The sequence below is a fragment of the Rhinolophus sinicus genome, linkage group LG03 (genome assembly GCF_036562045.2).
Source record: "Rhinolophus sinicus isolate RSC01 linkage group LG03, ASM3656204v1, whole genome shotgun sequence".
NCBI classification, from domain to species: Eukaryota; Metazoa; Chordata; class Mammalia; order Chiroptera; family Rhinolophidae; genus Rhinolophus; species Rhinolophus sinicus.
This window is the reverse complement of record NC_133753.1, coordinates 63,239,577-63,254,444: the sequence shown is the minus strand read 5'-3', so window position 1 is coordinate 63,254,444 and position 14,868 is coordinate 63,239,577. Positions and strand designations below refer to the sequence as shown.

The 14,868-nt window shown below is 35.2% G+C and overlaps 1 protein-coding gene across 6 annotated transcripts in view; it reads right to left on the bottom strand.

Moving 5' to 3' along the window:
• TMEM87A (transmembrane protein 87A) overlaps nt 1-14,868 on the bottom strand; it is a 36,101-nt gene that overhangs the window by 12,115 nt on the left and 9,118 nt on the right. For 4 of the 6 annotated variants that reach the window (XM_074327872.1, XM_019725414.2, XM_074327873.1 and 1 more), the window contains exons 6-11: nt 14,815-14,859; nt 8,560-8,677; nt 4,598-4,659; nt 3,921-4,104; nt 2,859-2,958; nt 490-583 (exon numbers count right to left, since the gene is read on the bottom strand). In XM_074327872.1, coding sequence (XP_074183973.1) covers nt 490-583; nt 2,859-2,958; nt 3,921-4,104; nt 4,598-4,659; nt 8,560-8,677; nt 14,815-14,859 — 603 coding nt within the window. The remainder of the gene's footprint in view (nt 1-489; nt 584-2,858; nt 2,959-3,920; nt 4,105-4,597; nt 4,660-8,559; nt 8,678-14,814; nt 14,860-14,868) is intronic. The other 2 variants (XM_019725416.2, XM_074327875.1) reach the window with 1 other exon arrangement.

Sequence of the window (14,868 nt, the reverse complement as noted above, 5' to 3'; positions counted from 1 at the left end):
GATTACAATGTTTACCACTTATATAAGAATGGAGCCCACTGCCCAGGAGGAGGAACTAAATAAGTAGCAATTTGGTGACAGATGGGAAAGCATTCATTCTGGGTCACAAATTAATTTATAAAGCTCTAAAAGATTACAAAGAAAAATGGGGGGGGGGGGGCAGCGGTTAGCTCGGTTGGTTAGAGCGCGGTGCTCTTAACAATAAGGTTGCCAGTTCTATCCCCACATGGGCCACTGTGAGCTGCGCCCTCCACAACTAGATTGAAACAACTACTTGACTTGGAACGGATGTGTCCTGGAAAAACACTTAAAATAAATAAAAGTTTAAAAAAAAGAAAAAGAAAAATGAATTATACATACATTTTGAAAATCAGAGCCCAAAAGTGACATAGAGCAAATAATGAAGAAGCTCACAGACGTTTCCAATTCACCTTCTCAAAAACACTATGTCTGAACTGACCACAAATACTCAGATTAAACAGTACTGACCCCAGTGACTCTGAGGACCCCTTCCATGCCAGAGAACAAAAGATAAAGGGCTCCTGCTACCACAACCTTATGAAGAGTGACTCCAAGGCGAGGCCTAAAGAGGAAACAAAAAGATAGTTGAGTACAAATACAACAAACCCCAAGACAAGTTCATGTTGATTAATACAGGCCAACCACTTAACAGAGATAAGCCAGACATACTTGGTGAATTCGCCTGAGGAAAAAAAAACTCAGACGAACATATGGTCTTAAAACAAGATACTGAACACTAGAATTCTAGATCAGATCCCTGGTTACTGGATTTTAAAAAACGTATTATAGATATTTCTGAAACATATTCAATAGTATAATGAACCCCTATATACCCAACATTTAGTCCTAAGAGCCATCAACCTATGGCCAATCTGCCACATGCACAGCCCATCCACTTCCCATCCTCTCACGTTATCTTGAAGCAAATCCTAAATATCGTATCTTTTATTTGTACATGTTTCAGTATGTTTTTAAACAGGTAAGAACTTTAAAAAAAAACAACACAATCACAGTATCATTATCAAATCTAAAAATTAATAACAATTTTTTAATATAATCAAATGTCCTGTTGAAGCTCATCAGATAAACAGTACATTACTAAGCTCAAAATCCAACAATATGTGAAAAATCTTTTGAGCAGCTTCCGTTTGAAGGAGGAAAAGTCTTAGATCCTGAGGTATTCAAAATCTGCATTTTAACAATATCCCCAGGAGATTCATAAGTGCATTATAGTTTGAGAACCAGTACCTTAAATCCTGTCGACCTAAGCCTTTAGCAATATTTGTTCTTATAATTTTTTATTATATACTAGAAAAGCCCCATATGGGCTGCGATTTTTCTCCACACTGGTATATTTTAGAAACCTAGAATACTTCTCAGCATATAGGAGGCATTCAAATATTTGTTAAATGAATACATTCTAAAAATGTAAGCCCCTATCCCCCTCGTCCCATTTAAAGCAAAACTCATTTATATGAATAAATTTTAAAAGTGAAAATCTCTCATTTCTTTAATGCCACTTAAAACAATCCTCCTTGAAGTAACTGTCTATACCTGGCTAGCTCCAATTCCTGTTCTTTTCTTCCTTGAACTCACTCCAGTCAAGCTCGCTCCAAGTCCTAAGACTTCCCCAAAACCATTCTTGTTAAGATCACTAACATCCTACATATAGTCAAATCCAGTGGTCAATCCTCAATACCCTTTGACACAATTACTCAATTCCCTTGAAAGAGTCTTCAAATTTCCTCCCATGGCACTGGTCACTCCTCAGTTTCCTCTACTCTAATTCTACTTCATCTCACTGACTTCTAGGTAATAGAATATATTCAAGGGCTCAGTCCTTTGACCTCTTCTCTATATACATTCACTCCCTTAGTGATCACATCCAGTCTCATGGCATTAAATAACATCTACATCTTAACGACTCCCAAATTTGTATCTCTGCCCTAACCCTTACTTCCCTCATTTGGCTATCTAACGGAACTCCTAACCTTGCCCCTACTGCAAACTTATTCCACCTAAGGTCTTCCTGAACTCAGTAACTATCCATTGCCTCCATCCATTTGCTCACAACAAAATAGCTGGCATCATCCTTGATTCCTCTTCTCTCACATCACACATCTGATCCATCAGCAAAGTCCACTGACTCTACCCTCAAAATATATACAGAATCTAAACATATCTTAGCACCTCTTCCCCTGGATGTCCACACAGTTCCCTCGCCAACTTGAGATCTTTGCCACTAAGACCTATGTCACTAAGTGTCTTCCTTGACCACCCTATTTATAATTGCAAGCTCCACCTTCTGCCTGGCAGTCTCTATACCCTCTGTGCACTTTATCTGCCCGAGTACTTGTCACTGACGTATTAGATATTTACTCACTTATTTGTGTCTGTGCCCCTCCAAGTGTAAACTCCAAGTCTTTTGTTTATTTGCTGTATCCCCAGGGCCTAGAACAATGCCTAATATATAGAAGGAACTCAATAAAACTTTTTTGAACAAAAAAATTATTTTCAGACTGTTACAGCAAGAACGCTCTTCCCATAGAAACTCTGATTTGCAAAATATTTTGGAAGAGTAAAGTCACTGTAAATTTACTCTCAAAGTTTGGTATTTCAATGACATTCACTACATTGCAGGTTTTCCTACAGACGTTCCTCGAATTCTCAGCTCCGAAATGAAACACTAACATTTCTCCACCTTTTACAAATCTATAAAATTTCAGAACTATTTCTTATATCAACTCTTTAAGAACCATTACCCTGGGAATATGCAATACTGTTTCAATGTAATCAGCACTTTAATTAGCTTTTTCACATAGCTAGTTAATGCTTACTTGACTATGCCATACCCCAGACTGACTATGATGACCAGGGTTCGAGCCAGTGAGCGTTTAACTGCCGAAAGCAGCTCTGCAAGGATCAAGGCGCCTTGGACTATGAGAAATAAGAAAGGGGAGAAAGGTGCTGTAATCCAGGTTTGAGAAAAGGTACAATTGTCGAACAAGAATGTAGCTCTCTAATACTCTTCAGAGTAAGCACTGATATTAATCCCACTAAAAAAGAATACTCCTTCAATTTTTACAAGTATACAAGCTGGTATGAAGGTGAATAGCTCAATTTACCGTCCCTCCCCACCCTCCACTTCACTAAAACTTCAGCAGAATACCTCACCTTACTTGGACAGTTTTTAGCATCTACGGAATAGTCTCCCCATTTTTAAAAACTGAAATATAGCTATACATAGGAAAAGACAAAACACACACACATTTTCAATTCATTTTCACATCTACTACTTTCAAGCCTTTTCAAAGACCAGGAAAAGATCTAATTAGTGTATCTTGCAACAATAATTATCAACAATTAAATGGGCTGATTAGAGAGAACTGAAGCTATCACAGAACACTTCAATACAAAATAATTTCTGTCATTATTTGTTCACCTCACTAAACCATAAGCACCCTCCTGTCTTATTGGTATTACTGTATTTCACCAGTTCTTAGATTGGTGAACCTCCCCCCCACCACCAATTTTAACATCTTTGAAATGAAAATGTGTTACAAGCAATAGCAGTAGCTTCCTTCATAGATGTATATAATCATGCTTCCTTCAAAATCAACGGCAATTAAGATTCAATGATGGCATAATCTTTCCCAAAATGGCTATTCCTGTTTTAACTTTCATGAATATATTTCAGTAAAATGACTCTTAAATCACTGAACCAGTAAGTTGTAAGATTAAAAACAAAAGTCACAATCATAGTGTTCCTGCTTAAGTTATTCTAATAATTAAATAATTGAAAAGTTAAACCTACGTAATGACTGCTAACCTTAGGAAAATTGTCACACATCTCACCTGCCAATTACTTACAAACTGCCATACATTTTTTGGTTACATACCAGATTCTCCTTTGTATCGGATATTCTGAAATTCTGCATAGAAGACAGCTTTCTCAAGCATTCCCAGGAAGATGACCGCACCGATCCAAAACTGAATTCTCAGGAGGTCTCTCCAGTAGCAGGCAGACCATGCCAGCCACAGAACACCAAACAGGACATACACAATACACATCACCATGAAAAACTGTCATGGAAGTGGATAAGAAATTAAAAGGAGGATTAAGGCCGAGAGTCAATTTAGAATCAATATATACTCTTAACAAGCTGTAAAAAACATACATCTCATACCTCCTATTTAAAAATAATTATTATATTACTTCAAGGCTTCGTCATTTAGTTACTTTAAGTGGGATCAGAAACTTTAGGGTTGTAAGATGTACCCTGTTTTGAATTATAGAAAGAACATGAGATCCGAAACAATCTTTGAGAAACTTTGCAACTCTAAAATTCCACAAGTCATCAACCTCTTCATGTTACAGATGAGAAAATGAGGCATGAAGAGGTTCACTGACACTCCCAAGGTCACATTCTAGTACAAAGTAAATACAGACGTACAAGCAATATTTTCCAAACTGTTTAGGAACAATTCTTCACAAAAGAATATTGCCATGAAACACGGATAATCTTTCAAGCTAAACTCATTTAATATTGAGGTTAAAGAATATAAGTTTACTTACAATCATCAATGGATAGTCTTCAAGTGTGAGGTATTCATAGGGACCCTTCACTTCAACAGTCACTGCCAAAAACACAGTCCTCAGAATTAATGTAAAGGATGCAGAAATTATTATAAACAAAAACGTCTGATATTTGTTTCATGAAATTAATGAAAATTCCAGTGGGTCATTTACTTTTTTAACCATTTCAATCTGGGGAATATTACATTTGTAGAGCACTTTGAAATTCATGAAGTGTTGTCATGGCTCATGCCGTGTCTGCATAGGTCTCCATGCCTCTGCTCCAGTCAGTATCTTAAGTGGAAAAGCCCTCTGTTCACATTAAAGACTAGATAGGATGCATTTCCTCCACAAAGCCTTCTGTGAGCTGCCAAACTGGAACTTTCCCATCTCCTCTAAATTCCAAACACACTTCATATATACTTTTTCTTACAACACATCACTAATATGCTTTGAAAAGTATAGGACTTCATTCCTTCATTCTGATGCCCCCTGCATCTTCTCTCTTTCCTTATCTATGTTTTCCTATTGCTTTATTATTTTACCTACTTCAATTTTACGTGACATTGTTACATTAATGTATCATTTTTAGAAGGTGCTTAATAATAACAAAGTGTTTAATGAAGCAGAACAAGTGACAGTAATAAGAATCTGAAAGACAGATTTGTTTTAGGGAAGCAAACCTATGACTATTTTTAAATTGTTATGGATAAAACTATTTAGATAAATTTTACATATGATTAATAAATAAAAACTGATTTATCTGAAAAGTGATTTCTATCTCCAGAGACAGACTAATAACTGACTAGTAAACAAAAATTTCTTACTAATGTTTATCAGGCAAAAAAGACATGCCATTATTAAAAGTAAATTGGGTCCAATACTTTTCAGAACAAAAGGAACACTGCATAATAGCAATCATAAAAATTTCATAGCAGAACTGGTTGTTAAATCCATACCTTCTTAATTTAATGAAATAATTAAATAAATAAAGTAAATAAAATAATTACTGAGTATTTGCCACATTCTTTGCTTACGTTATGCCAGAGGTCAGCAAAATACAGCACATGGACCAAATCTGGCCATCTACTTTTTGTGAATAAAGTTTTATTAGAAAACAGCCACATCCATTCATTTACATATTTTCTAAGGCTGCATTTGCACAATGGCAGAGTTGGGTAGTTGTAGGAGAGAACATTTACTATCTGACTCTTTAAGAAAAAGTTAGCTAATCCCTGCTCTATGCTAAAATATAACTGAGCGCTTACTGTGTGACACACACTATGGAACCATAGGAGATGGTAAGATATGTAAGATGTTTTCTGCTATCCTAGTAGATTATCATCTAGAGGGAATAGAAAGTTGAAAAGCAACACAGAGAAATGTCCTTGACACAGAACCAGAAGAATTGAGTATTTTCCAGGACAAAGTAAAAAGCCATCCGGGAAGAAGAAATAACAAAGACAGGTATGAAAATGCATGATATATTTAAAGAATACAGTCTCAGATTACATGTACATCGTACCATATCATAGCATTTTCACACAAGGCAGCAAGGTAAACTGGGACAAGCTGTAGTTTTCAAGCCTTCCTGCAGACTGTGGGTATTTTATAGGCAATAGGGAGAATTCAAAGGTTTTAATGAAGGGGAAAAAAAATGGTAAAACTGTTTTAGAGAGAAAATTCTAGGATTTACACATAGTGTAGTTTAGTCTATGCCTTAAAGTAGCTTCTTCTTAGCTCCAAACAGGTAGATAAAACAAAAAGGACATAAGCTAAAAAATAAGGTAAATATCTCCAAATACAAAACTGAACTTAATTCAGAACCATGCATGATACTGAATCCATGGTCACGTGGACTCTGGGCTCAAAAGCAGGCTATGGTAGTTGGGAGTACAGTTCCTGAGAGATCAATGAAACTAATAGGATTCTAAGAAAAAGAGGGACCAGAACCAGATTGTGATGCATGAAGAGGCTGAAGTGGAGTGAAGCAGGGCTTCTCCTCCATCCTTTATAAAGGAAGAAGGTTGGAAATTAACACTGGCAACTATTCCTTGAGGCTATTACTCATTAGAAAGCTGTGGGCCTAGAGATAAAGGAGGAGACACATAAGTCTTAGGTCCAGAAACTGTGCCAGGCTACCTGCTGGTTTGCCTTGATCTGCTATATCCCATAGTACTACAGAGCATAAGACCCATTCTGGATTGGGAATTAAACATTCAACACAAGAATTCACAAAAAACCAAAGTTTAAAATTAAGTTAAATGAAAGAAATAATAAAGTTAAAAGTAGAAATTAATGAAACAAACGACACAGAAATAGTTGGGAAAATTATGAAAACCAAAAGCTGGTTCACTGGGATGAAAATATAGTAAAATAAAATTCTAGAAAGATTTAAAAAGTTAAAAAGAGAAGGCACAAAGCAATATTAAGACTAAAAAAGGCTACCAGATACAGATTTTTTGTGAAGAAATACCATTAATAATGTTATGCCAATAAATCTCAAATCTTAAATGAACAATTTCTCAAAACAAACAAAAAACGTGATTCAAGAAAAAATAGAAAAACGAAAAATAAAATAACTTACTACTGTTAAAAGAAAATTAATCAGTTGTTTAAAATCTACATGGAGAAAAAGAAATCAGGCAGAAACACTACCATGAGTTCTACCAAACATTCAAATAATAGATAATCCTAGCCTTAATAAAAACTGTTCCACAGAATATAAAAACAGGTAACAGTCTCCAATTCATTGGAGAAACTAGCATAACCTGGATGCCAAAACCCACAAAAGACAGTATGAAGAAAAAAATTATAGGCCAACCTTACTTTGAATATAGACAAAAAAATTCTAAATAGAATTCTAGAAAATAGAATCCAGCTATGTATTTGTGTGTGTGTGTGTGTGTGTGTGCAAGAGAGCGAGCGAGAGAGAAAGAGAGACAGAGAAAATGTATCAAGACCAAATAATGACAGAGAGAGAGAGAGAATCAAGACCAAATAATGACATCTCAGAAATTCAAGAATGGTTTAACATTAGAAAACCAGTTAATATAATGCATTACATTAATATTAAAACATATTAATTGATTAAATGATCATTTTTTAATCAATACAATCAACGCATTTGTTTGCATAGCATCCATTCTTAATACTAAAAAAAGAAAAATACACTTAGTAAAACAGGAATAGACAGGAACATCCTTAACCAAATAAAAAATATTTTGAAAAACCTATAGTAAGCATCATGATTCACAGTGAAATGTGTCAATAATGCCACTAAAATCAGGAGCAAAGTAAGTATAGCCACTATTGCTTCTATTCAATATTCTACTTGAGAAAGCAGAGGAGGAAAGGAAACTGAAGAGAAGGAAGAAACAAAACAAAAATTACAAGAAATAAGACCAGTTAGTAAGCTACTGCAACATTCCAGGTAAGAGATGACTCCATGAACTAGGCAGCAAGAATCGAAAGGACACCAAGAAAAATTGAGACAGTTGACATACAATATTATATTAGTTTCAGATGTAAAACACAGTAACAATATAATTTTGTATGTCAACTGTAATTAAAAAATAAATTTTGAAAGAAAAAATCGTGAGACATTAAAAAATTACCAAAGTTGATTACTTTAAAATTTTTCAGGTTTTCACTTGGTAACCAAGTTTTGACAAGTCTAGTTTAGAATACCGAGAACATGACACTAATTAAAAATTTAAAAAGCAGGAGGATCAAATGGAGGAAAATGAAATCTAGAATCTATCAAATATAAAAGGAAAGCATATATGAAGTGCCTAAGACTGATATGTATTAAGTACAGAAAAATGTTAATTTCTCTCCCTCAGTTTTTCTACTTCACAAGATTCTTAATTATTCCCTTCCTTAAAGCAAATTACACATGACCCACCATGCATGACACAACTAGATAATACAAGTGGTAAAAAGAAATGAAATGTACTTACTAGTGAAAAGATTACTTAGTGAATTTTCTTTTGATGATTCCTTTGAGGATGAAATGCCAATATGTACAATAAAAATGTATGGGGCATCTTGCCAAGTTTTCAATGGATCATGCATTGTCTAGAGAGAAAAAAAGGCATTAAATCTTCAGGTTTCAAGAACAAAAGTTAATACAGTATGAAAATTCTGTTTCAGAATGTACCCAGAAATAGGGTTAAGTCCTTCACTTTCATTCATTAAATAGTAGGCACAGCAAATAAACAGGCCTATTGTATATACAAAAAAGTAGGTTAGATTATAAATTACTAAACGGTAGGAAATGTTATACCTTGTTATACACAAAACTCAAGTTTAACTTACGCATTTTTCTACAAGGAAAACATCAACTAAAATCATTAAACGAATCTGTTTAACTAGGCCATGCTAGGATACTAGGTTATATTTTACATAGATATCCCAAACAAAGATTATTTAAATCACCTAAAAAAACAAATAACATCCATGATGACACCAGTCAATTATAAATACCACTTCCTGACTCTAATTCCCTTTGCTCAATGCCCTTTCTAAGACTATCAGAATTTGTTGACAAGGTCTCACATTTAATCTTGGCTGGTCTATGTGGAAAGGAAGAGTCACAACTGTCCCGAAAAGTCAAGGAAGTGGAGTCAACAGTCTCCATAGTATTTATAGAACTGGTTACTTGGGAAGAATCTGTTCTAAGGCCATTTCATGTGCATACATCCCTAGCAAAAAGCCTGCAAAGGATTTGTTGCCATACATGCTAGATGGACCATGTACTTTCACGAACACAAGACTAAGACACGAAGATAAAGGAGATGAACAAAGAAAACTATTGGTTTCTTCCTCGTGTGTGAAAGGAGGTATTGTATGTAGACTTGAAATTTATCACCTTCTGGTCTTAAAAAAATCTTCTAACCATAGACCTGTAGGTTAAGCTTCACTGATCTGTGAAACTTAGCATAGGTAATAGATTTTGCACATTTATGCATTTTCCTGTGGAGGCACAGCTTTTCTCAAATGTGCAAATTACCCTACAACCCAAGAAAAGGCTAAACAAAGAGCTCAAAACTTATATTCCATGACATGAACCGAAAGTATCAAACAGAGCAGATTAAATGATTCTTCAGCTATACATTTACTAAGTTATCTTAGTAACTTAAGAACATAAATGTCATGCAGAATCACACATTTATCTGTCTGATGGTCTCTGAAAAACTCAGAAGCAGTTTGTAAAAAACTTTAGAGCTTCAAAGTTATAGGTACATCACATCCTACTGACCCATAATTAACTGAACCTCTCCTGAACTCACTTTTTCATTAACCAATAAAACTTTGGTGTAATAAGCTGCTATGCTATTAATTTCATGTATCTTAAAACTATTCTTACAAATTTCAGAAAACAACTGACAGTTTATATTTAGCTTTGGAATGATAGATATTTGGACCCTGTAAAAGCAACATTCATATACCAGACACTCTGCTAAGTATGTAACATTTATTATATTCTTTAATCCTCAAAATAACCCTATCAGATATGTACTATTATTAGCTCCTTCAATAAGTGTCTTCAGTAGGTGAATGGATAAACAAATTGTGGTATATCCAGACAATGGAATATTACTCAGCACTAAAAAAAATGAGTTATCAAGCCACGGGAAGGCATGGAGAAACCTTAAATCTGTATCACTAAGTGAAAACAAATCTGAAAAGACTGTATATACTGATTCCAATAATATGACATTCTGGAAAATGCAAAACTATGGAGACAGTAAAAAGATCAGTGATGGTCAGGGGCTTGGGGGGAGGGAGGGATGAACAGGCAGAGCACAGAGGATTTTCAGGGCAGTGAAACCATTCTGTATGATATGGTAACAGTGTATATCTGTCGTTACACATATGTTAAAACCCAAACAATGTACAACACAAAGAACTAACCCTAATGTAAACCATGGACTTCAGCCAATAATAACGTGTCAATATTGGTTCATCGGTTGTAACAAGTGTACCACACTGGTGCAAGATGGTGATGGTGGGAGAGTCAGTGTGGATTTGTGAAGGGGTATGTGGGAACTTTGCGTTTTGCTTAATTTTGTTGTGAACCTAAAACTGCTCTAAAAAATCTATTAACTTAAAAACAACATAACAGGGGCCGGCCCGGTGGCTCAGGCGGTTAGTGCTCCATGCTCCTAACTCCGAAGGCTGCTGGTTCGATTCCCACATGGGCCAGTGGGCTCTCAACCACAAGGTTGTCAGTTCAATTTCTCGAGTCCCACAAAGGATGGTGGGCTCTGCCCCCTGCAACTAAAATTGAACATGGCACCTTGACCTGAACTGCCGCTGAGCTCCCGGATGGCTCAGTTGGTTGGAGCGTGTCCTTTCAACCACAAGGTTGCCGGTTCGACTCCCGCAAGGGATGGTGGGCTGTGCCCCCTGTAACTAGTAACGGCAACTGGACCTGGAGCTGAGCTGCAGCCTCCACAACTAAGACTGAAAGGACAACAACTTGAAGTTGAACGGCACCCTCAACAACTAAGATTGAAAGGACAATAACTTGACTTGGAAAAAAGTCCTGGAAGTACACACTGTTCCCTGATAAAGTCCTGTTCCCCTTCCTCAATAAAAACAAATCTAAAAAAAAAAAACACAAAAAAACAAATTGCTTGTTAAAAAACAACAACATAACAGTAAATATATTTCATTATTGCTTAAATCAAACTAGAAAACTGAGTTAATCAAAATATTATCTTTTCTTAGGAGAGGGACAAGGAGAGGCCCTTTCTTCTAAAAAAAAAGTTCTATCAGAGCTTTTACAGAAAGGGGTAGAGATACTAAACTTATGAGTATTCTTTAAATAGGATTATGAAGTATTCCCCTAGGCTCAATTTTTAGGAAGAATAATCAAAGAACAGATAATTCTTTGACTTCTTTTGACTCTAATCTGACTAAATATTTTTAAATACTACTTGCGATGTTCAACAAGGTCATCTTTCAGCCACCTTTAATCACTAGGAACAGGACTCAAGCCTTGAGTAGAACTGAAAAGTATACCATGCGAGAAGACCACTGAACAAAGCACAATTACAAACAGCCAATATGCATATAAAAGAATGTTCAGCTTCAACAATTTTTTAAAAACACAATTTACAACAAAAAATACAATCTACAATTTATCCAGACCAACTGCATAAAATGCTTTAAATTAGAATATTCTTTGTGAGGAAAAAGGGAAATTCAGTCTTATTTTCTTGGGACCATAAATTGCTTTAACTTTTCTCCAGAGCACTTTGGAAAAACATAAAAAAAGAACTTAAAAATCACGCATATACTTGGACCCAGCAATTCCACCTCTAGGAATTTAGGCTAAAGAAAATATTATAGCTGTGCACAAAGATATAACTAGACATTATGAATGTGACCTTATGTATAATAGTAAAAATCTGGAAACCCAGCGCATGTCAACTAGGAGTTAATTATACAAATCACGGTAAAATCAAATAGTACACAGCCATAAAAAAGGTGAAGTAGTACTCAATGTACTAATTTGTTAAGTGAAAAGAAAAATTACACAGCAACACCCAAAATATCTCCTTGGGTTAATATGCATGTGTTCTGCGTAATCACACAAATGAAATTACAACGGATTTTTACTTTTAAGTTGTAGATGCAAAATGTTCACCAACATGGAATTGTTTTGAAACCAGAAATAAAGATCTAAAAACAAATAGATCTACACAAATGTTGACTACAGCACTGTTCAAAATTGAAAGGTAATGAAACATAAATGTCCAATAATAGAGAATTTGTTAACATATTGCAGTGCATTCACACAATATTATGCAGGCATTTAACTAATGATGCCATCCAATATTTACTGAACTGGAAAGCTGTCTATGTTATAATGCTCAGCTAAAAAAAGTTGCAATATAATACATGTTGTAAGATTCCCATTTTTAAATAAATATAAAAATGCAGAAGACAAAAGACTAGAATATATTTATAGTTTCTATGATACAGATTTTCTTTTTTTCATTTATGTATATTTTCTAAAACCTTTATAATAAATATACACATACTAGCAATAAAAAAAACCCAATGGATTTTTTTTTAAGTAATGAAGTTGGTGATGCATAAATCATTTTTAGATTAAAATTCTGTACAACTATAATTAGGTCAGAGAAAGTGACCTAATTAGGTCAGGGAAAGTGAGGACACTTCCAGAATGGCAAAATAAGTACCTCTGAAAATACACTCATCCATAAAAGCAGTAAGAACAGGGGCAAAAACTATCAAAATCAATTTTTTTGGAACTCTCAGAATTAACTAAAGACTTGCAACAATCCTATAAGCGTTTCCTCAAAAAAACCAGCTGAATCTTGGTAAGAAATGCCAGCTTGTGGTATTTTTGTTCACCTTAATCATCCCAGGCCCATTCCAAGCTCCTAGAAACCAAAGAACTCACAACTATAACAGCTGTGAAAAACAGCAGTTTGGCAACCACTGGAAAAAGCAAGTTTGGAGGTCCCCTAAAGCCCAATTGCCAGAGCTACCTGGCAGGTGCTGAAAAGCTTCATTCCCAGGGCTTATCTTTTATATGACCTGACTCAGAACTCATTCAGTGGGAAGGACGCTGTCCTCAAGGCACTCTCAAAAACCCTCAGCAATTGAGAAAGGTCCCAGCTGCCTGAGGCGATGCTACTAGGTGGGGCTATCGAGAGGCTGACTAAAAACTTCAAAGGAAAAATTGGAACTGAGATGTCCATTGGGGTTTTAAAAAGCTCCAAAATATTCCTGGAAATCCAGAAGGCCAGGAGTACATGCAGGTTGTGCATGTGTGTATGTGCTAGACTGTGTACATATGTCCAAGAGACACCTGAACAGGCCCTAACCACACTCCTCTGGCTGATCTTAAGGTTCTGCACACAAAGGAAGTAAAAGCTAAGGCAGAATTTTAAATTGTGAAACGAAGCCAGACTTCAGGCCACAAAACTGCATGACTCTGTTTACATGAAATGAACAGAATGGGCAAATCCATAGAGACAGAAAGAACAGTGGTTGCCTAGGACTGGGGAAAGAATGGAATGAGGAGTGACTGCTAACAGTTAAGCCGTTACTTTTGGGGAGATGATGACATTCTGGAATTAGGCAGCAACTGGCGGTTTGCACAACTTGTGAATATACTAACAATAATTGAAGTGTATGTTTTAAATGGGTAAATTTCCAGATATGTATATTATGTCTTAATAAAGTTGTTATAAGATTAAAAACTTTTAATCAGTTTTGTAAAAAGCATGACTCAACATGGATAACTATCTTATTTCCTCTGTACTTTTAACTGACAAAAATTTGAGAAATTAAGTTGTGAATTACAAAGTGAACCATGAAAATTTAAGGCATTATTTATAGTCTTCAAACCTTATTTCAATTTTCCAAAATCTCTTCCAGTTATACTCTATCACAAGATAATTTTAGATGGAGTTTAAGGTTCTTTCTTAAAAGTTTCTTCCTATTTATAAGTAATATTTGAGAAAAATAACTGGAGCCACTTCAAAATGCAGTTGGAGCTGCCACCCCAGAGGAGGTGCCTTACCCGTCTTACTCCTCAAATCTTTGGAATGGGCCGAAACAACACTGTACTCTAAACAATTGATTGCAAAGCTAACACAAAAGCAGACAGCCAGACTATCAGACTGAAAATTAAAGATATTCTTTACAATTAGCAGCACCATGTACAGCTAAAGAATATTTTAGCTTATTTGCATCTATAGAAATTCCTTGACTTATTACCATCAATAGAAATTCCTCCTTTTCTCTTCTATTCATGTAATTTCCCCCCTTCCTTTGCTCATACATGCTCCTTGCCTTCACCTCCTCATAGGAAGACTATTTGGGTTTCTGCCTGAATCTGTGCTTCTCAGAACTGCAATTCTTTCTGGAACTCACATAAATGCTTTTGCCTCTCATTTTGGCTTTTTATTTTTAGGTGAACATATTTATGGGGTGAAAATTACAAAAACAATACAGAATGAGTAAGCAAATATGGAAAATACAGAAAACATAAAGAAGAAAGTAAAAATAACTCATAATACCATCCAGGGAAACCATTATTAACATTTTGGTGTTTAGTTTCCATTCTTAAGTTTCTTTTTAAATGTTAGCATACCAAGATAATTCAAAACACACAAACATAAGAAAACTGAAATATGTGTTCAATGCCCCAAATTCCCTACACTTACAATTTTTTCTCCAGTAAACGTAAGATTTGTTCCATTGTCCTTAGCCTTTAAACA